This window comes from Giraffa tippelskirchi, chromosome 10, assembly GCF_054371585.1.
Source record: "Giraffa tippelskirchi isolate mGirTip1 chromosome 10, T2T-mGirTip1v1.2.pri, whole genome shotgun sequence".
Taxonomy (NCBI): Eukaryota; Metazoa; Chordata; class Mammalia; order Artiodactyla; family Giraffidae; genus Giraffa; species Giraffa tippelskirchi.
The window spans coordinates 117,121,547-117,149,101 of record NC_137284.1 but is presented as its reverse complement, the minus strand read 5'-3'; the positions used below and the strand labels follow the sequence as shown (position 1 = coordinate 117,149,101).

At 36.3% G+C, this 27,555-nt stretch overlaps 1 protein-coding gene across 10 annotated transcripts in view; it reads left to right on the top strand.

The window, feature by feature from the left end:
* The window catches only part of STK31 (serine/threonine kinase 31), a 120,167-nt gene that overhangs the window by 9,644 nt on the left and 82,968 nt on the right, over positions 1-27,555 (top strand). For all 10 annotated transcript variants that reach the window (XM_081533892.1, XM_081533893.1, XM_081533895.1 and 7 more), the window contains exons 5-13: positions 3,817-3,891; positions 5,375-5,533; positions 7,391-7,749; positions 9,121-9,295; positions 12,126-12,241; positions 13,823-13,982; positions 16,847-16,969; positions 24,942-25,121; positions 26,690-26,806. In XM_081533892.1, the coding sequence (XP_081390018.1) occupies positions 3,817-3,891; positions 5,375-5,533; positions 7,391-7,749; positions 9,121-9,295; positions 12,126-12,241; positions 13,823-13,982; positions 16,847-16,969; positions 24,942-25,121; positions 26,690-26,806 (1,464 nt within the window). The remainder of the gene's footprint in view (positions 1-3,816; positions 3,892-5,374; positions 5,534-7,390; positions 7,750-9,120; positions 9,296-12,125; positions 12,242-13,822; positions 13,983-16,846; positions 16,970-24,941; positions 25,122-26,689; positions 26,807-27,555) is intronic.

Genomic DNA, 27,555 nt, shown 5'->3' with positions numbered 1-27,555 from the left:
GTTGCGAAGACTCGGACACAACTTAGCGACTTCACTTTCACTTTTCACTTTCATGCATTGGAGAAGGAAATGGCAACCCACTCCAGTGTTCTTGCCTGGAGAATCCCAGGGACAGCGGAGCCTGGTGGGCTGCCGTCTATGAGGTCACACAGAGTCGGACACGACTGAAGCGACTAAGCAGCAGCAGCAAGTTATACGGTTTTGTGTATGTATGGCTTCTTTTGTTCAACGTAATTTCTGAGATTTATCCATATTATTGTATGTTTGTTCTTTTTCAACCTATGCGGTATTGCAGTGTATGAAAGTGAAAATACTAGTTGCTCAGTCTTGTCCAACTCTATGCGACCCTATGAACTGTAGTCTGCCAGGCGTCTCTGTCCATGGGATTCTCCAGGCTAAAATACTGGAGTGGGTTGGGATTCTCTTCTCCAGGTGATCTTCCTGACCCATGGATCAAAGCTGTGTCTCTTGCATTGCAGGCAGTTTCTTTACCATCTGAGCTACCAGGGAAGCCCAAATGTATAACTATGCCAAAATTAATCTCGTCTCCTTTGCTGGGCATTTGGATTGTTTGTAGTTTTTGGCTACGGTGAATGAAACTGCTATGAACTCCTTATACAAGACTTCTGATGGATGTTTTAACTAATTTATTTTGTGTATATACCTAAGAGTAAAATTGCCAAGTCATAGAGTAGGTGTGTTTCACTTTAGTAGGTACTGGCCAATCAGCTTGGCAAAGTATTGAACCACTTTGCATCCTTACCAGCAAAGTTTGAGAGTTCCAGTTCTTCTGTGTCCTCACTAATCCTTACATTGTCAGTCTTTTTAATAGTAGCCATTTCTGGGTGGGTGTGTAATGTTATTTTGTGATTTTACTTTTATTTTCCTTAGGAATCTGAGCTTAAGCATGCTCTTCAAGTTTTATTAGCCATTTGTATATCCTCTTTTGTGAAGTACCTGTTTAGATCTTTTTCCAGTTTTCAAGGTTATTTGTCTTGATTGATTTATAGGAAGTTCTATACAGTTGGGCCTCCATTATCTGTGTATTCCATATTCATGAATTCACCCAACTGCAGGTTAGAAACATTCCAAAAATTTTTCAGAAAGTTCCAATGAGCAGAACTTGAATTTGCCATATTCTGGCAACTATTTGCATAGCGTTTTTGTTGTATTAAGTGTTACAGGTAATCTAAAAATGTTTTAAATTGTATGGGAGGCTGTGTGAAAGTTATGTGCACATATTGTGACATTTTATATAAGGGACTTTAGTGTCCGAGGGGGGTCCTGGAAACAGTCCCCTGTGGATACCAAGGGACAACTGCTTGTGTTCTTTATATATTCTGGAAATGAATCCTTTGTCTTACACGTGTTGCCAATGTCTTCTCTTAGTCCATGGCTTCCCTACTCACTTTCTTAATAACATTTGAAATCTATTAAATTTTTCTTTTTTGGCTTCTGCTTTCTGTTTCCAACATAAGATATCTTTACTTACCCCAAGGCCTTGACTATATTCTCCAATTTCGTTTTTCCCCTAGAAGATTTTGCATTTAGGGCTATGGTATTTACCTCCAATAAATTTTTGGTTGTGATTTGAAGTAGAAAGTGAAAGTCACTCAGTCATGTTCCACTCTTTGTGACCCCGTGGACCATACAGTCCATGGAATTCTCCAGGCCAGAATACTGGAGTGGGTAGTCATTCCCTTCTCCAGGGGATCTTCCCACCCCAAGGACCTTCCCACCCCAGGGATTGAACCCAGGTCTCCCACACTGCAGGCGAATTCTTTACCAGCTGAGCCACAAGGGAACCCCAAGAATACTGGAGTGGGTAGCCTATCCCTTCTCCAGCGGATCTTCCTGACCCAGGAATTGAACCGGGGTCTCCTGCATTGCAGGCGGATTCTTCACCAACTGAGCTATCAGGGAAGCCCCTGATTTCAAGTAGAGATCACACTTAATCTTTTTCCATGTGAATATTCAATTATGTCAGCCTCGTTTATTGAAATGATGATCCTTTCTTTGTTGAATTTATTGGAATCTTTGTTTTAAATCAGATGGCTATATATGAGTGTTAATCATCTTTTTCAAAACAGTAAATGCCTGTAATCATGGATGCATCAACTTCTCTGCCAAGAACTTACCCATTAGACATTTAAGTACAGGAAGTACACAGAGATGTCTGTACAAAGATACTCAGTATAGCATTATTTGTAATAGGCAAAAATGGAGATTAGCTAAATATCATTTAATACATACAGTCGTAGTAGTGATGATAATGATAGCTAGCATTTGACTCTTACCCTCTGTAAGACAGAGACAGTGTTCTAAGCACTTCCTTACTAACTCATTTAATCCTCATTCATTTGTATCAAAGTATTTAATCCTCACAGTAGCCCTATGAGGCAGATACTTGTTTTTCCTTTGTTTGGAAATTGAGACACAGCTAGAATAACTTAATGAAAGTCACCAGCTAGTTAATGGTGGATCAAATATTTAGACTCACAGAGCCCACCTTCTTAACTGTTACCTATATTGGAATAATTATTGGATTTTGGTAGATCCTTATTTTAGAATACAAAGTAATCCTTTTTTTTATTTTGCCCTTCTAAGGCACTTTTCCTGCCAGTGGGTCTCCTCTCTGCAAGACATTTTAACATTCCAGATACACTGCATATCTATTTATGTTGTCAAGTAGGGTTGAACTTGGGAGGGCTATAAACCACTGTAATATCTAAGATTCTCTCCCACACTCCAGGAACCAGTATTCACTCCCTTAGGGATATTATTTCTGCCATTAAGGATGTATGATTTAAAGTAATTATCAACTTGGGATGACTTTGTGTATCCCATTTCTACCCTCAGAAGACATTTTCAGCATTTGGAAATATTTTTGTTTGTCACAACAGGAAGGAAGGCTATTGGCATCTTAGAGGTAGAGGTGGGGGAGGGCGGGGTGGGGGAATGCTAAACATTCTACAACGTATAGGAGAGAAGACATCTTCCTCTCTCCCCCACCAAAGAATTCAGTTCAGTTCAGTCACTCAGTCATGTCCCACTCTTTGCGACCCCACAGACTGTAGCATGTCAGGCCTCCCTGTCCACCGCCAACTCATGGAGTTTACTCAAACTCATGTCCATTGAGTTGGTGGTATCACCAGTATCACCAAAGAATTATCCTGTGTCAAATGTCAGTAGTGCTGAGGTTGAGACACTGACTTAGAGTATGTAAATTTTTCTTTGTTTTTTTATTAAATATGATTAAATTAAGATATAAATTTAAAATAAATGAAGGTTCAGTATTAAGGATATTATAATATCATTTATTTACTTTTAAATAATACCAGCGTCCTTCTATATGAAGTAAAAAATGTGAGAATCTTTTTTGGGTGGTTGAACACAGGGATCCTATAATGGTCGAGAATTATAGTTAAGTGGCATGTACCTTGGCATGTTTGTGTTTTAAGAGCAATTAATGTCTTCAGACATCAAAACAGCATGATTTTAAGTCTTTGACGTTTGTGCTCCCCCCCCTTTTTTTTTGAGTTTTCAGTTTTTATGCTTTTTGTCTTCTCTTTTTTTTTTTGGAGAGGCAGAATAAAATGATGGACTCTAAAGTCAGTTGCCTGAATTTGAACTGATTCTGCTGCTTACTAGCTTGTGACTTCCGGCATATAATGGTGAAAACAAAGTACCTGCCTCATAGGGTTGTGAGAATAAAATAAGTTATTATACATAAAGTGCTTAGTAAATGAGCTGATCTACTCAGCATTACTATTCATTAAAATGCCAAATAATTTTGCTTTCTTTTTCTGTCTGTAGATTTATGGTGGATTATTTTCTGAAGATAAATGTTGGTACAGATGCCAAGTACTGAAAGTCATCAAAGATGAAAAGGCAAGAACGAGTGTTCAACTTTTTTTGCCATGGGGAATATTTATTTTCATTGCAAATTTTGGTGCTTATTTAGCCTTTCATTGCTTATTCATAGTAGTATAAAATATGGTTGAATACCACTACAATATTGTAAAGTAATTAGCCTCCAATTTAAATAAATTAATTAATTAAAAAATATGGTTGAATAACATGAATTGATTAAAACATACATCCCCCCACCCCAAGAGCACAAAAGAAATGAAGTGCTTACAAAAGTCAAAGTTAGATTCAGAAATATTCTTCTGATTTTAAGTTGTCATATAATCACCCCAGATTATCAAAGAATAGATTACATAATTTGTGGATTATTTTTGGTGACCAGTTGATTCTTTGTATCTTAGTTCTTAATAATTATGTTTGAGTCTTTCTGAGTAAGTTAAAGTTTATTCTATTAAGATTGAGTAGAAAAAGAACATTTGACTCTGAAATGATGTTTGTATTTTACTTAGTAGACGTGCATGTTGTTAATAGTGAAGATTTGCTTGCCTCTTTCTTGTGCCTTGGTTAAAATGTGATGAATTTTCTTTTCATTTAGCTATTTTGTCTTTTACATTGTGAAATTCTGGAATATTTTTAAGGGAATTTGTGGAGATAGGATTCTAAATAGTTGTTTGGTGGCAATTGGACATCGCAAGCTGTGTAAAAGCATCTCTATAGAATTTCCTTTACTATTTTTTTTAAATATCTGCTTTCCTGGACTTAAAAATGTTTTATAATATATAATATTTTGTAAATATTGTTCTTGGTGCAATAAAGTAAGATGAAACGCTTTTAAAATCTCGTGATTTGTTATTGTCATAGGTAGTGATTTAGTAAAATAGACCTGTTCCCCACAGTTTGACAACTGGAGATGATATTTTGTGTTTGCTTTTGGTTTGGCTTTAACTTTTTAAATTAAGGGCAAAATGGCTTTTGACCTTGTGATAAACTATTTATCTTTTTTACCTTTTATAGATATAGAGCTGGAGGAAAGGGTGAATTTGATTCATTTTCAAGGTCTAATAGCTGGAGTTAAGTTTATCAAATAAAGTTTCATAAAACTTTGCCTTTCTTTTCAGATTTTATTGTTTCCAACTTGAATTTAAGAATGTTGATTGATTTTAACATTTGAGATAGAAGAGAGTCATAAGTTTCATAGACTTAATGTTTATTTAAATACCATTGTTTAAAAAAATCAAAATGAGAAATGGTACTGTTGGAAATAGTACTGTTTGGTACTAGTTGAACTAGTACCAAATAGAAAAATCCCTGGGACCTCATGGACTATGGGTTTTCTGTATTTTGAGGATATTGCTGGAGCTCTTGTTTCTGAACACATTTAGACAATTTCAGGTAAAATGCTATCATGATTTACAGGTAATTAACAAAAAGCAGCAAATATGTGATTTTTTTTGGAGATATTTAATCTAAGTTCTGAATTAGCATTTATCTGATTATTTTCCAGTGTCTGGTGAGATATATTGACTATGGAAATACAGAAATTCTGAATCGATCGGATATAGTGGAGATTCCTTTGGATCTGCAATTTTCTAGTGTTGCCAAGAAGTATAGACTTTGGGGACTACAGATTCCTTCTGGCCAAGAAGTTACCCAGTTTGATCAGGCAAGTCACAGATTTAAAATATTTTTCTTAATGGAAAGAAAACTATGTGCTTGAAAAAAAAAATGTCTGATTAAAATCCATTAATTTTCTATAATATGAAAGTGTATAAATTAGTGAAAAATGTGAAATTATGGAATAATTCAAAAACAATTATGTAATAATATATTTGTGCCCATCTTTGCTAGAATACACATTCTAGATCAGATAAGACTGGTGTTTGTGTGTATACACTTATATAATAAATGTAAATAGTTTCTTCTGATGAGAAAGCTTCAAAGAATAGTCTCTTATGATTGAGAATGATGCATATAATTATTGTTGTCTTTTGCTTTTGAGAAAATATTTATTGTATAAAAGTGATCTTTAGCTGTGGCCATAAATATCACAAATTTGAAATAAGCAGAGTTGTAAATTAATCAGATTTTATCTTCTTGGCAGAGGCTCACACTGTTCAGCATAGTAGCATAGTGATTGGCAGTGACGTTTCTGTTAATCTAGCTTCCAGTTTGTATTCATTTCCATTAAATTTTAGGTTAGCAACCTGATTCTGGAAGACCTCATAATTTAAGTGGTAGTCTTAACAGGAATCCTACCTCCTTTTAAATCTGTGCAAACGTAATATTCTTTTGGTAACTGATAACTGCTATTGAAGGAATGTTACACTGTGAAGTAATCAAACATGTATTTTATATTCAGCCGCTCAAATGACTTATGTGAAAATAATCAGTACTAGAAGGAACAATAAAATTTGAAAACCTTCTCTTTGCCTCTTTTTTGTTTGGCTTTTAGAATCTTTTAGGTCACCTGGTGTAGTTTTGTCTGCACTATAGTTACTTGTAAGAAACATTTCTGTACCTAGAACTGTGTTGTTGTTGTTCAGTTACCAAGTCATGTCCAACTCTGCGACCTCATGGGCTTCCCTGTTCTTTAATATCTCCCAGAGTTTGCTCAAATTCATGTTTGTTGAGTCAAGTGATGCTGTCTAACCATTTCATTCTCTGCCACCATCTTCATTTGCCTTCAGTCTTTCCCAGCACCAAGGTTTTTATCAGTGTGTCGGCTGTTTGCGTTAGGTAGCCAAAGTATTGCAACTTCAACTTCAGCGTCAATCCTTCCAATGAATATTCAGGATTTATTTCCTTTAGAACTGGTTTGATCTCCTTGCAGTCCAGGAGATTCCCAAGGGTCTTCTCCAGCACCACAACTCAAAAGCATCAGTTCTTCAGCTCTCAGCCTTCTTTATGGTCCAACTCTCAGATCTGTACATGACTACTGGAAAGACCATAGCTTTGACTATACAGACCTTTGTCAGCACAGTGATGTCTCTGCTTTTTAATACACTGTCTAGGTTTGTCATAGCTTTCTTTCCAGGAAGCAAGGATCTCCTAATTTCATGGCTGCAGTCACTATCCACAGTGTCTTAGAGCCCAAGAAAAGAAAATCTGTCACTGCTTCTACATTTTCCCCTTTTTCCTGTATACCAGATTTCATTTTTACATGCTGTAACTCCTCAGGACACCTTTATATTTAGTTAGGACCAAAATGGTCAACAAAATCTGCTTGATTTAAAGAGATTATTCTAGGGTATTTAATTGGTACACTTTAAAAAATGTATAAATATAGATGCCTATACAGGTCTTAGTTCTTCTTCTGGAAAGGATTTATCAAGTATGTAATTGGATAGAGTATACACATGAGGAAGTATATTTGTATTTAGCCAACAAGGTAAAACCACTTTTGTAGAGATTTCAGAATGAAGAAATAATGATCATTGGAAAAACTAGATATTAATAGAAAAAATAAGAAAAACATGTTGGAATAACTGGTTAATATCTTCTTTTTTCTTATCTTTCTTAGGGCAGAACCTTTTTGGGGAGCTTGATTTTTGAAAAGGAAATTAAAATGAGAATTAAAGCTACCTATCAAGATGGAACAGTAATTGCTCAGGCTGAGTATGGCAATGTAGATATTGGGGAAGAGGTGGCTAAGAAAGGATTTGCAGAAAAATGTAGACTCACTTCCAGCACTAATGTCTGTGAGGAAAAAAAATCAGATCCTGGTCAGCTTGTCCTCAGGAACCTCAAAAGCCCCATTCCTTTGTGGGGGCATAGATCAAGCCAATCAACCTTCACCCGGCAAAAGGGGCGCTTAAGTGGGAGAATGTCTCTTGACTTGAAGAATGAAAATGATGCAGGAAATAATGTGAAATTTCCAAAGTAAGATTTTAGTGGTATTTTTAGTTTTACTTTTTTTTTATTGATGTTAGAAGCTCTTGTCATAGTAGTCAAGACTTATGTTTTTAGAGTCCTCACCTATATCAGTGATTTTGAGGGATTATATTGATTATTTCTGTTTTTCTCAAACAGGTATTCCTCTCTAACACATTGAAAAAAAAATTCCTCTTTATCAGGGATATTTTAATTAAAAGCCATTTTGAAAGAAAAATCATTCCTGAATTGTTTGAAGTTCACATACCAACTCTGCTTTCCAAGTCTTTTGAATACATTTATCATAAAAATCTACCCCTATATCTAAACTATTCAGACAAGAGACAATTTCAGATAAACTTTGAAGTTTATCCTATGGCTCTGAGAATATTTTAATGAGTTTTAGGGAGTTGCCTTTTCTGTTTAACAAAAGAGAGGCTCTTCTTTCTTCCTGTGAAAATTTACTGTGATGGAATTTGATTATAACAATAATGTTCACTTTTTAGGTAATTTTTACTTATAAACTTGAAGCAGAAAGCCAGATTTGATTTTTAAAAGTACCAAACCATCCTTTTACTTCTGTATCATAATCCAGCCCATGATACTGTGTCATGGGTAATAAAGCTTTTTATTGGGACCTTATCAGTGCTTTAGGAACTAAACGGTCAAATGGAGTAGGGGTAATGAGGAGAGATTGGAAGAAACTGATACAGAAATGATTTTTACTGTCTTTGCTGGAGTTGATACTGGTATGAAAAAGTTGGAATATGATTTCTCTGAGGTTAGGAGGCATTGTTTTTGAAGTATGACTTCAGTTATAAAATGTTCAGTTAAATTCAGTCACTCAGTCGTGTCCGACTCTTTGCAACCCCATGAATCGCAGCATGCCAGGCCTCCCTGTCCATCACCAACTCCCGGAGTTCACCCAAACCCATGTCCATCAAGTCGGTGATGCCATCCAACCATCTCATCCTCTGTCATCCTCTTCTCCTCCTGCCCCCAATCCTTCCCAGCATTAGGGTCTTGTCCAATGAGTCAGCTCTTCGCATGAGGTGGCCAAAGTATTGGAGTTTCAGCTTCAACATCAGTCCTTCCAATGAACACTCAGGACCAATCTCCTTTAGGATGGACTGGCTGGATCTCCTTGCAGTCCAAGGGACTCTCAAGAGTTATAAAATGTAGTTTGCATTAAAATGCTTTCTAATGTTGAAACTAGGTAAAGATTAGATTAATTTCCAAAATTAACTTTATATATATATAAATACACACACATATATATATATATATATTTATTATGGTATAAAAAGCCAAATTTTAAGTTTTGATCTGTCACACTTAAAACAATTTGATTTTTAAAATGAGTGAATTTGTTTTTAATAGGGAAAATTTGGCTGTCACTGACTTTAATTTAGGGTCTAATGTCAGCCTGGCAAAAATTAAGCAGGACCAGAAACTGATTGAAGAAAATGAAAAACTTAAAACAGAGAAGGAGGTTCTTCTTGAAAGATGCAAGGCATTAGAATTGAAAGCAGAACAGACTGCCCAGGAGCTGCAGGTATGGTATGTTTCAGTGGCTTAAGATAAAGAATGATCAACTGGGAAATCATGGTGTTCATTTACTCTTATTTTTTAAAAAAAGATTTATTCATATATATATTTTTGACTACATTGGGATCTTCATTGCTGTGCACAGGCTTTCTGTAGTTGCGAGGAGCGGGGCTACTCTCTAGCTGACGACACACAGGTTTCTCATTGCAGTGACTTCTCTTGTTTCTGAGCATGGGCTCTAGGTGCACAGGCTTCAGTAATTGTGATGCATGGTCTTAGTTGCTCTGAGGCGTGTGGGATCTTCATGGACCAGGGATCCAACCCGTGTGCCCTGCATGGGCAGGTGGATTCTTAACCACCTGACTACCAGGGAAGCTCTCAGTTCAGTTCTGTTCAGTCGCTCAGTCGTGTCCGACCCTTTGCGACCCCATGAACCGCAGCATGCCTTTGCTCTTATTTTTCTTTGTACTTTTCTGTCTCCTTTTCTTTCCTTCCCTTCTTCTCCCTACTCTTTATTCTCTCCTTTCTTCATACCTGTTTATAGATGAAATTTTTTCTTATGCTACAAACTAATGATCTTTGGATTTCATTGGATGTTTGAAAGATTAATAATTTCTCATTTATATTTCCTTTTATGTTCTTTTAAATTTTTTTTAACTCTGGAAATTTTCAAACATTTTAAAAAGAGAATTGAATAATTAATACTATGTATCCATCACCCAGTTTTTACAATTATTAAATGGATAGTCTTTAAAAATCTATGCCTGCTAGTAATTTCAAAACAAATCCCATTCATAATAGTTTAATGTATATGCTTTAATGTATTATGTATCTCTAATAGAAAAGAAATTCAAAAGAGACATAACCATAATACAATTACATTTAAAAATTAGTAATAATCCCTTCACTAAGTTCACTAAGTATGTTCACACTAAGTGAAAGTCACTCAGTCATGTCCAACTCTTTGTGACCCCACGGACTATACAGTTCATGGAATTGTCCAGACCAGAATACTAGGATGGGTAGCCTTTTCCTTCTCTAGGGGATTGTCCCAGTCCAGGGATTGAACCCAGGGCTCCCGCATTGCAGGAGGATTCTTGACCAGCTGAGCCACCAGGGAAGCCCATAATATCGTTTAATATCCAATGTTCAGATTTCCCATATTGTTCCATGAATGTCATCTTATGTTTGGTTTCTTCCAGTCCAATTTCCAGTTAGGCCTATACATTGCATTTGCTTGATAAATCTCTTAAAGTGCTTCATCTGCATCCTGTTGTTCCTTAACAGGCTGCTATATCTCCATGTATTTCCTTGTATGATAGTTAATTATCAAGGTTTGGTTAGATTCAGGGCAGTTTTTTTCCCCCCAGAATACTGTGTAGTCTTCAAATGTGTAACTTTTCTAATACCAAATATGTTACCCCAACATGAGTTGCCATTTCTCTAACATCAACTGAATGGCTTACAGTTCATTTTTGACACTAAATGCCAAGAGTTATCTCAGACTCCACTAGGATTAAGTCCCTCAAGACTTAGCTCAATGCCGGAGTCCAGCTCCAGCAGCCAGGGAATCGCCCTGAAGGGATGAACGGGGTCAGCAAATGATGCAGCCTCTCACTCATTTGGACTGCATCTCGGCGGAGAAAATGATGCAGTCTCTCGCTCAAAGCACTGGGCTGCATGTTTATTTTAAGCATCAGGTTTTCTTTTATACTTTTACAAAAGCATTAGGTCAGAGGTATGACATCTTCAGTTTCCCCTCACCCATATTTACTGTCTCCATAAATCATTGTTGTCCTTCAGAGTTCCCTCTTAAGTGTCCTTGTGATAACATTGTAACTCAAGTTTGTCTCTGGGCTGTATATTACATTCCTCAGTTTATTTCTTATCTCTTTAAATCCTGCTCTTCCCTAGTAACTTAAGCTCATCATCTCCTAAAAAGGCTTTTAGCTATTAGTATCTCTAAAATAGTTTCCATAAGCTATAGTAAAATATGCCAACACTACAACATACCTTAAACTTTTAGCTTCTAATTATTCTTAATTATTCCTAACCCCTAAACTCAGCAAACTTCTTTTGCCATAAACATTCCCCTTACAGGCAGGTTTCAGATAACAATGTTTCCCTTGGTCTCAAGCTGCAGCCTATGTGCTCATCCTGGAGCATTCTTTGTAAAGATCCTTGAACAAATGTCAATAGTTAACTTTATGGATTATAACATTCTTTCCAGCCAACTCAACCAGAGGAAGGAAAGGACAAGTCAGAATCACAAGACCTAACTCCTTGGTCCCGGGACCGTGCCTGGGGGATGAGGAGAGGGGATTGGGGCCGTGCCTCCGTTTTGTCAGTAATGCCTATCGCGGCTCCCGACAGCTCAATTCAGGCACCAGCCACAAATCAGGTCCCAGGCTACCCACATTTTTTTCTTACTGTCAGTTTAAGACTTCCTATGACCCATTCCCACACCTTGCTCTCAATTCAGTAATTCAGTAACAACTGTCAGGACTCATGAAAGTGCTGTACTTATGGTGACAGTTTTATTATAAAGGATACAATTCAGGAACAGCCAAATACAAAAAGAAGAGATGCAAAGGGGAGGTTACAATAGGAGTGGAGATAGAGATCATTTGGAGGATTCTCTGGACCTGTCACTCTTCCAGCACATGGATTTGTTCACCAGTCTGGAAGCTTCCTCCAGACCTCATCGTTCTGAGGTTTTTAAAATCAAGGGTTCATTACTTGGGCCTGGTTAAGTCATTGACCATTGGTAGTTGAACTCAATCTCCAGCAGTTTCCTATGTGAGTCTGACTAAGATATGTTTTGTTCTTTGCTTTAGCAAGAGAAAGCAGCTACCATGGATTTGACTAAACGTTTGGAAAGCACTCTGAAGACTTGTATAGGTACCAGAATGAAAAATCTGGCAGCTAAGGTTGAAATATTGAAAGAAATTAGGTAGGTAAAAGTGTATTTTTGAGGAGGATGGTTTAAAACATGCTGATTAGTTTGTGCTTTGCTTAATTTCTGTGCCTTTCATTTTTGCTTTTTCTTTTTTAAAATTAATTAATTTTTTTAGTGGGGACCCTTGATGGTTTTATTCCTGGTTTTCTCTCTCTCTCTCTCTCTCTATATATATATGTATATATAGTTGTTCAGTTATTGCATTGGTTTCTACCAAACATCAACATGAATCAGCCATAAGTTTACCCATGTCCCCTCCCACTTCATATTTACTTTGAAATTTATTCTTTGTATTTTCATTATTTTAAAGAGGGAAACTAAAGATAGTTACTCCTGAGACAAATTTCATACTGTTTTTATAGTGTTCTATTGTCACCGTGTGGGATGATAGTGTCCTAAAGTTATATGTGAGAATGGAATTAAAAAGCCAACACAACTTCTAAGTAATAGTTTGATGGGAAACTGCTAGGTCCCATTGTTTTGCTTGGGGTTATTTTCAGTCCTATACAGAAACTGTAGATTTCAGTAATCCAAATTATTTAATTATACTGTTTAAAGAAAGACAAAAGTAGTCTTCCTAAATTAGAAGAAAAGTGATCTTCATGGAGTCAGAAGAAAAGAAATTGGTTAGCAAGTCTCATGCAGTTTAATCAGCATGTCTCAGATTCTATATGTGAATTATGTAGGTATTTTACTTTATAGAAAATTGCTTTATTGTTGGTTAGGGATAATTTTTCACCCTTTTCTGTAATGTGGAAAAAGTAGTTCTCAAAACAATCTAATTCTCTTTTTGTGCTATGCATAAAACTTAAACCAGTAATTCATTTCCTCATGTACTTGGAAACACTAAGATGTTGCTCTGAATTTAATACTACGAGTTCATCTTTTGTCCAGTGGGAATCTGTATTTTCCAATACAAATCTGTCAGTCAGTGTCTGGTTTATAGGTTTTAAATAGTTTGAGTAATTTGATCTCTCTAGAGCTTAGTCAACTTTTAATGCACAGCCAACGTGATTACACCAGCAGAGCTGTGAGACAGACTGTAGACCAAAGCAGTTCAATATATTTTGACCTGTATTTGAGGAAATAGTGTGCTATTAGAATGGTGGAAGTCTAGTTGGAAGCTAAAACAAATAAAATGGTGAGCCTTGTTGGTTTTGCTGATTGGCCTCTGATGGCTTTGTTGGTTTTTTTTTTTTTTTTGATTTTTTTAAGGTTAGGCAAATGCTGGTCTGCTTATTAAGGTACAAGGACTCTGTGCCTTCATCTTGGTAAAATTGGCTTAAATATAACATTTTTAAAGAAGTATTTACAAATCTAATTTTGTATCATTTGAATTCTGCAGACTTTTGAAGCTTTTTATATAAAATATTTAATTTTTTCCCAGTGAAATGTATTTTTAGTTAAAGGTTTGTATCAAAGTTATCTATGATTTTATATAGTTTTAAAAAATACCTCTTCATAGCCATTGTTGTAAATAGTAACTTTAGACCATTACTATTTGTGTAATTTTTTTCTCACACCACCTCAAAAATTTCTTGATCTTTTCCTTTTGCTATTTTTTTTTTTAAATAGACGTGTCAGTATCAGTGTTCGTTTTGGAAATGACCTTTCAGATGCTATTCAAGTGTTGAATGAAGACTGCTTTACTATCCCAGCTTCTTTGAATGAATTAGAGCTAATTTGGGCAGAATATAATCTGGCTCAGGAGAAGATTCAAACTTGTGAGAATGTGGTGGGTCAAGAATTTTTCTCCATTATGATTTTTATCTGTTGAATATAAGGAGATAATATCTTTCAAAAAAGCAGAAGGACTGCAGATATTGTAATGATACTTTATATGAAATCTTTGACTTTTGGAGTATCTTCATATTAGTAATTTGATTTCTTTTGTTGCCTTAGAAGAAAGGTAAGATAAATGAGTAGTGATTGTGGAAAAGGGTTAACAAAATCTTTTCTCCTTTTGCCTGAGAATTTACCTCTCTCTGTTCCCTTGGTAATTTGATAAATTGAAATTTCAGTCATGTTACTGGCAACATTGTTCGGGTAAATAAAATCCCTGATTGGTAAATTGTATCTGGATTGGGAGAAACTGCAAACTACAAATACTAAACAACTGGGCATACTCCCTGAGGGACCCTGGAAGCTATACCTATAAGAGAGAATGGTTTTTGAGGGACATGAGGCTTATAAGCTGGGATGACTCCCACACCTGCTAATGTGGATCTTCTGGTGTGAGGATCATGCTTTATGCTGCAGTATAGGACTCTGCCTTATTATTAAATGCTCTCTAAAACCATCCGTTTTTGAGAGATGGTTATATGTGGGTGCTTCCCTGGTGGCTCAGTAAAGCATCTGCCTGCAATGTGGGAGAACCGAGTTTGATCCCTGGGTAGGGAAGATCCCCTGGAGAAGGAAATGGCAATCCACTCCAGTACCCTTGCCTGGAAAATCCCATGGATGGAGGAGCCTGGTAGGCTACAGTCCATGGAGTTGAAAAGAGTCAGACATAACTGAGTGACTTCACTTTCCTTTCCTTTGTATGTGGGTAGAGAAGGGATATGAAGAATGGAATATTTCATGTGAATTCTTAATTAGTGTAGGTACAAATATTTTTTCCTGTGGGAATTTTCTTTATTACATTCAGCTGAGTGGAACTCCATGTTTTTCATATAAGATATCTGATACAATAATCATAACTTTCCCTAGTACCTTATGAGCTCTATACTTGGTTTTGGAGTTGTCCTATCGTAAGTATTGGTGGTTTCTGCCTCTGAAGATTGTACCCTAAAAGTCTTATTCCCTAGTCATACCTAGTTTGGCCAGTTGGCAGCCTAACTGGCTGTGAATGAGAAAAGTAAATAGGATAACTAAGCCTTTGGAAATGCCAGGAATATTTAATTTGGTTAGAGATTAGATTTGGGTTATTTTACACATTAGACCTTTACTGGTCACTTCTGATGATAGACGAAAAAAGGTGACAGAAGTAATAATTTTTGAATCTTTTAGAAACACGTATGTATAGTACTTTATAAACATGAGCATTTTTGCTCCTCAGGAAAATGAGGCCCACTGGGTTTAAGGAAATTGTTCAAGATGACATACTTCTAAATGTTAATCTGGAATTTGAACCCAGATGTCTTGATTGCAAAGTGTATTCTATTTCCATTTAAACCATACTGCCATCATTAAAATATTTCACAATTATTTTCATGTAGTAAGATGAAAATTGAAAAAGAACTGCTTTTTGACTTTTGTTTTGTCATTTGAATATAGGAAAGTGATTGAGGACACGGAGGGAAGAAGGTCTTATTATGTCTCTCAGACTTGGTATTCTAGTAGGACAAATGTGATTTTTTAAAAAAGCAATTTGTCTGCACTACTGCTGACATTTCAGGACTTACTTTTGGGCTTTATTGCCCTAAAGTTCATTTGACAGATTGAAGAGTAGATTACTATAGATTATTAAGGACAGAGGCATAATTGTCCCTCAGATAAAGTTGTCCTTTTATTTCCATTGTATTTAATTTGCATCTTAAGATTGTTATTTTCATTTATATATTTTGCACAATTCTTTAACTTGATTGCCGTGTGCACTTTTTAAAACATTTTTTATTTATTTATTTTGACTGTGCTGGGTCTTTATTGCTGCACAAACTTTTCTCTAGTTCTGGCACACAGGGGCTACTCGCTAGTTGTGAGGCGTGGGCTTCTTATTGCATGGCTTCTCTTGTTGCAGAGCACAGGGTATATAGAGCACCAGGGCTTTAGTAGTTGTGCTTCCTGGGCTGTAGAGAATAGGGTCAATAGTTGTGGCACATGGGCTTAGCTGCTCCATGGCATGCCTCCCAGATCGAATCCACATCTCCTGCATTGACAGACCGGATCTTTACCACTGAACCACCAGAAAAGCCCACCATGTGTACTTTTGATGAAAGAGAGTCTTTTCTTTTGTCTTCATAATTAGTTATATAATGGTCTGATTGAGCTTACACAAAAAAAAATATTCTAAAATTCGGACTTTTAAGTGTATGTACCTCTGTTACAAGTAGTAGAGACACAAATTTAAGACGTGGTCCGTATCCCTCTATTTACTTTGTGTGTAGGACAAATATATAAATAGGTAGTTTTAATATAGTTATAATAGAGCTAATGTATAGGGTTCTTGGATATCTCTCATATCTGTTTCCAGGCATAGCTTCTTGGGGGAATTGGAGGTTTTATCCTGTTGGAGATTAACTAAATCTTGAAAGATAAATAGATGAAGGAATTGAGCATGGGATGGGAGTAGGAAGGAGGCAGTATGTAATTAGTCACAGACACTTGTATAATTTTATTAACTAAAATTTTATTGTTTCAGAAATAGTGAGAAAAGTAAAGATTAACAGAATGTGGAATTTAAATCTTATTTCTAATTAAGGGAAAGAAACTTTGTCAGTTTGGTGATCTAAGAAGAGAGGGGTTTGTTTTAAATATTACTGTGTTGGAGAATGTAATGTTAAATTTGCTAATTTTAAGAGATCAGTTCTTCTCATATAGGTCAGTGTGTAAAAACACCTGATACATTAATGATGGTTATTCCTTTTTTCCTTCCTTCAGAATGAGGGGAATATTTTGATTGCCGAAAGAAATGAAGTACAACAGAAGCTGTACATGGCAGTAGAAGTTTTTATTCTTGAAGTTGATGAGTTATCTCTTAATAAACGCTTAAAAACATTGCAGGTTGGAATTTTAAAAGATATTAAATGCACATTAAAATATGTTTACCATTTGAGAGCTAAATTAGCATTTGCCTGTAGACTTCAGACAGTACTGATGGCTGCAGAAGTTTTTCTTTTCTTTGATGAATCCTAGTTACTTTTCAATGATGTTACAATTTTATATTGATATATTTAATATGTTTATATATATATGTATGTATGTATGTATCCTGCAAGCAAGGTAAAATAGTCAGGCATATAAGGCTTGTTAGAGCAGCATTCATTGGGAAAACTCACAGAGACAGGAGCAGTAGCAAGCAGGTTAGCCATTTTTCTAGCAGAAAATCTAGTAAAGCCTTTATGTCAGAGTTAGGGAGAGGGATCTTGATCCTTGAGTGATAATGGTTTCTAAGATCTGTAGATAGAGTGCAGTAGCTCATAAGATATTGTGGAGCCTTATCTTCAGTCATATCCTACCATCTCAGAAATGACTGATTTGGAGTGAATGAGCACGACAGTGTTATCATTCCACCTATTAACATAGTATTTCTTTCTGCTTATTGAGATCTTTTATATCTTTTAATGATGTTTAAAATTTTTCTCTAAGTCCTCATGCATTTTCTTGATTTAACTCCAAGATGTTTACAGTTTTGGTTCCTTTTGTGAATGATATCTTACTTTCAGTTCCCTTGTTCTTTTGATGGTATAGAGGGATACTAATGATTTTTATATATTGATGTTTTTCTGGCAACTCCGCTGAACTCTTTTCTAGTTTTTGTCAGTTGATACTCTTTGAACTTTCTATGTGATTATATCATTTGAACAGAATAACCCTCTTCTACTCCTACATTTTATATATCTTTGAATTTTTACAGCTTTTGACAGTATCTGTAATACCAAGCTGAATACTAGCTATCTTGTTTTGGACTGTAGGAAGGGGATAAGCTTACCGGAAAATTGGAAAAAAGGTTATTAAGGGACATCTGAGCACTTGTGTCTTTCTGTCCACCTGGTTGAAGGTGTTGTTGTTCAGTCACTCAGTCGTGTCTGATTGTGTGACCTAATGGACTGCAGCACACCAGGCTTCCCTTCCCTTCACTAACTCCCAGAGCTTACTCAAACTCATGTCCATTGAGTTGGTGATGCCATCCAGCCATCTCATCCTCTGTCATCCCCTTCCCCTCCTGCCTTCAGTCTTTCCTAGCATCAGAGTCTTTTCCAATGAATTGTCTCTTTGCATCAGGTGGCTAAAGTATTGGAGCTTCAGCTTCAACATCAGTCCTTCTAGTGAATATTCAGGATCAATTTCTTTTAGGATTGACTGGTTTGCTCTCCTTGCTGTCCAAGGGACTTTCAAGATTGAGTCTTCTCCAGCACCACAGTTTGAAGGCATCAGTTCTTCAGTGCTCAGCCTTTTTTATTGTCCAGCTCTCATATCTGTACATTACTACTGAAAAAACCATAGCTTTGACTATATGGACCTGGCCTTTGTTGGCAAAGTAATGTCTCTGCTTTTTAATGTGCTGTCTAGGTTTGTCATAGCTTTTCTTCCAAGGAGCAAGCGTCTTTTAATTTCATGACTATAGTCACCATCTGTAGTGATTTTGGAGCCCAAGAAAATAAAGTCTTTCACTGTTTGCATTGTTTCTCTATCTGTTTGCCATGCATGAAGTGATGTGACTGGATGTCATGATCTTAGTTTTTTTAATTTTGAGTTTTAAGCCAACTTTTTTACTTCTTTCTTTCACCTTCATCAAGAGGCTCTTTAATTCTTCTTTGCTTTCTGCCATGAGGATGGTGTCATCTGCATATCTGAGGTTACTGGTATTTCTCCCAGCAATCTTGATTCCTGTTTGTGCTTCATCCAGCCCAGCATTTCTAATGATGCTCTCTGCATATAAATTAAACAAGCAGAGTGCCAATACACAGCCTTGATGTGCTCCTTTCCCAATTTGGAACAGTTCCATATCCTATTCTGTTGCTTCTTGACCTCCTGCATACATGTTTCCCAGGAGGCAGGTAAGGTGGTCTGGTATTCCAATCTCTTTAAGATAATTTTCCACAGTTTGTTGTGATCAAGTAGGGAAAACCACTAGACTATTCAGTTATGACCTAAATCAAATCCCTTATGATTATACAGTGGAAGTGACAAATAGATTTAAGGGACTAGACCTGATAGAGTGCCTGATGAACTATGGACAGAGGTTCGTGACATTGTACAGGAGACAGGGATCAAGAAAATCTCCATGTAAAAGAAATGCAAAAAAGCAAAATGGCTGTCTGAGGAGGCCTTACAAATAGCTAGGAAAAGAAGAGAAGCGAAAGGCAAAGGAGAAAAGGAAAGATATTCCCATCTGAATGCAGAGTTCCAAAGAATAGCAAGGAGAGATAAGAAAGCCTTCCTCAGCGATCAGTGCAAACAAATAGAGGAAAACAACAGAACGGGAAAGACTAGAGATCTCTTCAAGAAAATTAGAGATATCGGGGGAATATTTCATGCAAAGATGGGTACATTAAAGGACAGAAATGGTAGAGACCTAACAGAAGCAGAAGATATTAAGAAGAGGTGGCAAGAATACACAGAAGAACTGTATAAAAAAGATCTTCACGACCCAGATAATCACGACGGTGTGATCACTCACCTAGAGCCAGACATCCTGGAATGTGAAGTCAAGGGGGCCTTAGAAAGCATCACTACGAACAAAGCTAGTGGAGGTGATGGAATTCCAGTTGAGCTATTTCAAATCCTAAAAGATGATGCTGTGAAAGTGCTGCACTGGATATGCCAGCAAATCTGGAAAACTCAACAGTGGCCACAGGACTGGAAAAGGTCAGTTTTCATTCCAATCCCAAAGAAAGGCAATGCCAAAGAATGCTCAAACTACCGCATAATTGCACTCATCTCACATCCTAGTAAAGTAATGCTCAAAATTCTCCAAGCCAGGCTTCAGCAATACGTGAACCGTGAACTTCCAGATGTTCAAGCTGGTTTTAGAAAAGGCAGAGGAACCAGAGATCAAATTGCCAACATCCGCTGGATCATAGAAAAAGCAAGAGAGTTCGAGACATTCATCTATTTCTGCTTTATTGACTACACCAAAACCTTTGACCATGTGGATCACAATAAACTGTGGAAAACTCTGAAAGAGATGGGAATACCAGACCATCTGATCTGTCTCTTGAGAAACCTGTATGAAGGTCAGGAAGCAACAGTTAGAACTGGACATGGAACAACAGACTGGTTCCAAATAGGAAAAGGAGTATGTCAAGGCTGTATATTGTCACCCTGCTTATCTAACTTATATGCAGAGTACATCATGAGAAATCCTGGGCTGGAAGAAGCACAAGCTGGAATCAAGATTGCCAGGAGAAATATCAATAACCTCAGATATGCAGATGACACCACACTCTTGGCAGAAAGTGAAGAGGAACTGAGGAGCCTCTTGATGAAAGTGAAAGAGGAGAGTAAAAAAGTTGACTTAAAGCTCAACGTTCAGAAAACTAAGATCATGGCATCTGGTCCCATCACTTCATGGGAAATAGATGGGGAAACAGTGGAAACAGTGTCAGACTTTTTTGGGGGGGGCTCCAAAATCACTGCAGATGGTGATTGCAGCCATGAAAGTAAAAGACGCTTGATCCTTGGAAGGAAGGTTATGACCAACCTAGATAGCATATCTAAAAGCAGAGACATTACTTTGCCAACAAAGGTCCGTCTAGTCAAGGCTTTGGTTTTTCCAGTGGTCATGTATGGATGTGAGAGTAGGATGGTGAAGAAAGCTGAGCGCCGCAGAATTGATGCTTTTGACTGTGGTGTTGGAGAAGACTCTTGAGAGTCCCTTGGACTGCACGGAGATCCAACCAGTCCATCCTAAAGGAGATCAATCCTGGGTGTTCATTGGAAGGACTGATGTTGAAGCTGAAACTCCAATACTTTGGCCACCTCATGCGAAGGGTTGACTCATTGGAAAAGACCCTAATGCTGGGAAGGGTTGGGAGCAGGAGGAGAAGGGGACGACAGAAGATGAGATGGTTGGATGGCATCACTAACTCGATGGACATGGGTTTTGGTAAACTCCGAGAGTTGGTGATGGACAGGGAGGCCTGGCATGCTGCGATTCATGGGGTCGCAAAGAGTCGAACACGACTGAGTGAACTGAAAGGCTTTAGCTTAGTCAATGAAGCAGAAATAGATGTTTTTCTGGAATTCTCTAGCTTTTTATATAATCCAGTGGATGTTGACAATTTGATTAAAGATGTAGTTTTCCTGTTATTGTGTATGGTTCAGGCACCGTTGGAGCCATTGTTTGAAACATCTTCTTAAATAGAGTTGAATAAATAGTATAGGTTATTCCAGAATGGTGAAATAAGATTTGCATAGAAAAGGACAGTGATGTAAGAATTCACCTGTCTGCAGTGCAGCTTCTTTACTCTGTGATGGTTTATTTCTTCTCATTAACTGTTACAGGGCAGAGTTAAAGGGTTGGCAACCAAGATCATTTTAAAACTCTTTTCTTTTTAAAGTTTAATCTTAAAAGACTTTTTGCCAAATCTGGTTTGTCTCCCTTTCTACTCTTCCCTTCTGTCACCAGATTATTCTTAAACCTCTCTTTATTTTGCTGAAAAATAGTTAGATTTTTATTTATTTTCTTCAAGTACTTAAGTAATATAACTTATACTTTTATAATGAAGGTCAGAGAAGTGAAATGTCATGATATTTGATTTCATTAGCATTTATTGAGGCTTCTTTTGTATCCTACAATACATGGTTAATGTTTTATGACTGTTTTTATGAATTCAAAAAAAAAATATATTCTAAGTTTTTTGTGTGCAGTTTCTGATCTACAGCTTAAGCTATGATCTGAAGCTTTACTCTTCTGTATCTTTGCTTAGTTTTTTATCTGATCATTTTGTAAGTTCTGAGATTTTTTTATATTTTCTAGTTAATATATATTCTAGTTTTATTTAATTTTTCAAAATATTTCAGAGCTTATTGTTCAGTGTGAATGAATTCATGATTGTTATGTATTTTAAACTATTATGTAATAATAGTTTTCCCTTAAGGTGTTTTGGGATAAAATTTTATTTTTGTTTCCTTTTAAAATTCTTATCCTACTTGTCTTTCTGGTTAATATTTGCCTTATACATAGTTTCTTTTTTTCTTCCCTTTATATGTTTCTCTTAGACAATACTCCAATGGATCATTTTTTAAAAGAATCAAACATTTAAATCTGCCTTTTAATGGGTATCTTAATTGATTTATGTATAATTACTATTTTATTAGAACTTATTTCTGTAATTAGTTTTGTGTTTCTGTTTATCATGATTTTTTTTTCCCTCCTTTTCTACCCGCTTCCCTTTATATCTTAGAACATTCTCACTTGCCTCTGGTGGGTCTTTTTTGTCTGTATCTCTCTCCCAACTACCAGCTAACCAAACAACTACAATTGTTGTCTGTGATTTTACTCAAAGATTGTTACAGGTATTGTATATGATAACTCAAGTAACAAACTTTGTAGAGTTCAGTTATTTTTTGACTCTTACTTCATAAATTGTTGGATATCTTTTGGTTCACTCTGTATTTTAGAGTACTTTCTCTGAGAGTCCTTTCAAGCAGGGTTTTGAGCGATTGACTTTGTGAGGTATTAAATGTCTCAGCATATCATATTTAAACAATTCAAATATTTAACCAGTTGCTTACATTTAAACTCTTTTCAACAGTTATTTAGTGAGCTATAAAATATGTTAGATCCAAAGGCCATTTTCTCTTAAGACTGTTGACAATGATAATCCATTGTTTTATTTCTGTAGTTGTTGATATGAGTCTCATTTTTGTCCTAATCAATAGTCACTGATTGATTCTTTGCTGTATTTCTTCTGCCATTTAACCAAACCATTGTGTTCTTTATTTCTTTCATGCTTAATAATTTCAGTTGGTTATTATTTATAATTACTTGGTTTTGCTTTATTTTTCCAATATTCTTTCTATTTTTGAGATTTACTATGCTTATTTTGAGTTCTTACTATTATTTGGGCCATTGATTTTGCTTCCTTTTTATAAGATGGCTTAGTTTGTTGTATTTCTTTCAAAGTGCTTGTGTCATTGACACATTTCATCCTCCCCTGTACTTCTCCTCAGGACTGCATATTCTTTTGAAGAATTATCAACTGTCTCGGTGTGCTGTTATGTGCGTATGTGTTGGTGTGGTAGAGGGACCTTGGGAAGAGTGAAAGCTTGGACCATAACTTTGGAGACTTCAGGAGGATTTAGGGAATAGGATAGGCTTGCTTCTCAGAACTTACAGGGTTGCAGTCTGGGCTCAACTACTTCCTATTGGCTTCTGTTCTAGATAATCTTACTCTTCAGAGGACCTCCCAGTCCCTCTTCCTCAGCCTTTCCTCTTTTCCAGGGGCTGCTACCCTTAGGTCTAAATGCTACTCGGTATTCAGGGAAGGGGAAGAATGCTTGGTGTCCTGGTTATCAATTTTTGCCTCATCTAGTTTTCTGTACTGTACTTGTATAAACCCATTGTCTCTTGCTTGTGCTGCTGCTTTCTTGCCCAGTGTGAGGAAGAGAGAAGAACTTAACGAAGAAAATTCTCTTTTCCCAAGATGATTCTCTGCTGTGGTACAGGCTGTCTCCTACTTGCAGTGATTGTATTCATTCAGTGCTAAATACAAACCATCTTCTTTCTTTCCAGGGGTTTTTCAGTTTTGTGATAAAAGTTTCTGGGATCTATTAAGTTTTCCTCTTGTCTCTGTGATGTTTCTAGGGTCTTAGTCCTGGAAGGAGCCATCAAGCTCTCTTGTCTCTTCTAGTCCTTTCTAAAAATGCTTTTAAATGTATATTCTTGTTCAGTAGCTCAGTCGTGTCCAACTCTTTGCGACCCTATGGACTGCAGCATGCCAGTCTTCCTTGTCCTTCACTATTTCCCAGAGTCGGCTCAAATTCATGTCCATTGAGTCGATAATGCCATCCAATCACTTCATCCTCTATTGCCCCCTTCTCCTCCTGCCTTCAGTCTTTCCGAGCATCAGGGTCATTTCTAGTGAGTTGACTCTTCGTGTCAGGTGGCCAAAGTATTGGAGCTTCAGCTTGAACATCAGTCCTTCCAGTGAATGTTCAGGATTGATTTCCTTTAGGATTGACTGGTTTGATCTCCTTGCGTCCAAGGGACATTCAAGAGTCTTCTCCAACACCATAGTTTGAAAACATCAATTCTTCAAGGCTCAGCCTTTTTTATTGTCCAGCTCTCACATCTATACATGACTACTGGGAAGATCAAAACTAGATGAACCTTTGTTGTCAAAGTGAGGTCTCTGCTTTTTAATATGCTGTCTAGATATATATTGAGTTTATTTTTACTTAGCAGTAGCCATTAGAAACTTCCATGTCAGGGCAACATAAATTTTTATGTAAAGTCAGAGAAAAGAGGATACTTTCTACTTAATTGAAAACCTAAGACTATAAAGCCTTCCGGAGAAGGCAATGGCACCCCACTCCAATACTCTTGCCTGGAAAATCCCATGGACGGAGGAGCCTGGTAGGCTGCAGTCCATGGGGTCGCTAGGAGTCGGACACGACTAAGCGACTTCACTTTCACTTTTCACTTTTATGCATTGGAGAAGGAAATGGCAACCCACTCCAGTATTCTTGCCTGGAGAATCCCAGGGACGGCGGAGCCTGGTGGGCTGCTGTCTATGGGGTCGCACAGAATCGGACACGACTGAAGCGACTTAGCAGCAGCAGCAGCAGCATAAAGCCTTCTGTTTATAACCTTAATTCATTTAATGAACTTTTACTATTATAATCCAAATAAATCACCTTCTAGGTAGTTTTATGCTTTTATGTCTAGCTATTCAAAGTTTTATTTATAAACTTCTCTAAGATAGGGATTCAATATACCACTTCACTGTCTCTCAAATTCTAATATGGTGCTTTACTCTTAATATAAAGTTAATTAACTTTAATAAACAGAAGTATCTCTCTGCAGGATTTGTCAGCCTCTTTAGAATCAGTATATGGACAAGCCAAAGAAGGAATTAACTCTGAAGAAATACTGGAGAAATTTAATGACTGGAGGTGTAATAAAAGAGAGGAGTTCACCAGTGTTAGAAGTGAAACAGAGACTTGTTTACAACGTCTTGTCACGTGGTTCCAGAGTACTTTAAAGGTAACAGGAATTCTGTTGCCTGGTGATGCTATAGCATAAACCAGGGAATATATATTTTTAAATTTTCCACGTGTAATTCTTTCTGAGAGCAAGGGAGGGAGGGGGAGAGAGAGAAAAAAAGGAGAAAAAAAAGAATGAGAATGCTGGGATAGAAGAGTGAGGGATTTACCTATTTACATTCTCTGTTTAGGATGTGTATGAAAACAACTTCAACCAAGCTACAGATGTAAGATAATATCTGGAGTTTATTACAAGTGAAGTGTTTATTTTACAGCTATAGTGTAGAGATAAGGGTATGTGCTTTAGAAGATAGAGCTTTCCTCTTTTTGGTTTCTTTTTTAGAACGGTATATGTATTTTAACATTAGTTGGCTAACTAGTCATGATTAAAATGTTTGGCAGTGTTTATGTCATTCAGGTTTTAATTATCTTAGATATCTTAAAGATGTCTAAAATGGGAAATGTTAGTCTCGATTATTAAATATTAGAAAAGATGTCTTATAAATTTTTTAGTTCTTATTTATTATTGTGAAAACACTACGTAATTTTCTAAAAGGCTTTGAGGCATGTGGTTTGTATAATGTACCCAGAACCCTAATTGCATTTTGGCCTAGTTTTGTTACTGATACTCTGTTCTTCTGTCTGCTTTGCAACCTTCTGAGCAAGGACAAAGACACCTGTGGTATCATTTATCTCTCTGTGTGATTGGTTTCCAAATATGCATTTCTAGCTTTGTTTTGGAAGAAAATCTTTTAATCTCCAGCTACTTCAAGAATTCTTTTTTGATGCTTTCTTATGGATACATTAACATAACTAAGTCATTTCTTTGTGTTCATTTGTTTCAGAATCATCCTTCTGTTTAGGTTGTCTGTTATCTTTCATTTCCATTGCTATTTCCCAAATCTAGACCTCAATAATCACTAATCTGAACCTCTGAAATCAGAGTGACTGCTTATGACCTTTATATTCTATATTATAATTTTGGCCCATGATTTTATCCTATTTTATACCTTATTATAAAGTCTGTTTCCTGATAGGAATTACCTTAGTTTTCCTAATGAAATGAAAACTATCAGAATTTAATTTTTAACTTTTTTTCTTTAGATTCCTCAATTCTAGTGGGTCATCATTAAATACCAGGTATAATCATACCCCTCCCTTTGTATAAATGCTGGTTTTGTCTACCTACTATCTGTCCAGTTTGAACTTGCCACCTGAGCAGTCAAGATTCTTTACTAGTTTTTAGTTGGACAGTTTCTTTTATTATTCCCTCAAAACATCTTGATCTTGTCCCTATTTTTTTCTCATGCTTTTCCTCTGTATTGTCCTCTCATCTCTCTTAACCACTGATCACTTTAACAAAATCCGTATTTTCTTGAAGTGTGTGAGGTGTGTGTACCTTTTCTTTTCCCATGCTTAAGGTTTTTGAAGGTAGTACTTTATATTTCTTATGTTTATTTCCCCCACATTATGCAATACATAGGTTAATGCTCTGCTCCAAGTATAAGGATATAATACTAATTGAAATAATTAAATGAGATACTTCATGTTTTTATTTTTACAAATGAGGCCTTTGATCTGTCTGTGGAAGAACCACTGATTTCTGATGACACAATTGATAACATTGATGAAATCCTGGAGAATACTGAGTCAGGTGTCGGCAGGGAGCTGGAGATATCTCTGGTTGTGAGTACTCATATTCCTTAAAACAAAGCGTTTTTGTTTTTTACTAGGTAGACTTAGCTTTCCTTGTAAAAGCCTATCTGAAATACTAATACTGCCAGGTTCTAATCCAAACACAGTGAGAAGTCTTATTCTTCCACAGGGTAATATTTTCAGTTTAGTAGGGTATTTCACATCAAGAAAAAAAAAAATCTAATGTTTAATTGTAGGAAAACAACTCTTAGATTAATCTGATTCTATCAGATTTCAATAGCACTTAATTCTTAAGTCTGTCATACCCAGTAACCACAAGATAAGACTTTTTAGAGTTTGTAAAAACTTCAAATAAAATCTGAGAGACCTTTTGGAAGTGAATACACAAGATTGATTAGTAGTTCTCTTTCTGTACTGTATATATTCTCTATTGCTGTGTAAAGCTAAAAATTAGTATATTTTGTAATGTTAATACTGCTTGCTGGGATGCCTAACTAGTTTTTTAGGTTGCTTACTAAGTTGGTTATGTTCTTTATTTTGGTTATGTTGTTTATTTTGGTTGGTTATGTTCTTTATTTTGCTTGTTTCTCTTTTCCCTTTGTAATTTTATACAGACATTAAAAAAAATACATAATGCATTACTGTATTTCCCCACTGTCAAGTTGTCCTTATTTAGATGGTTTTGTCAGGCTTGATTTTAGATGTAGTTGTTAACAAAAATAGTGTTGAAGTTCTATATATTGTTTAGTTTTTATATTTAGCATAGTACTATTCCTGAT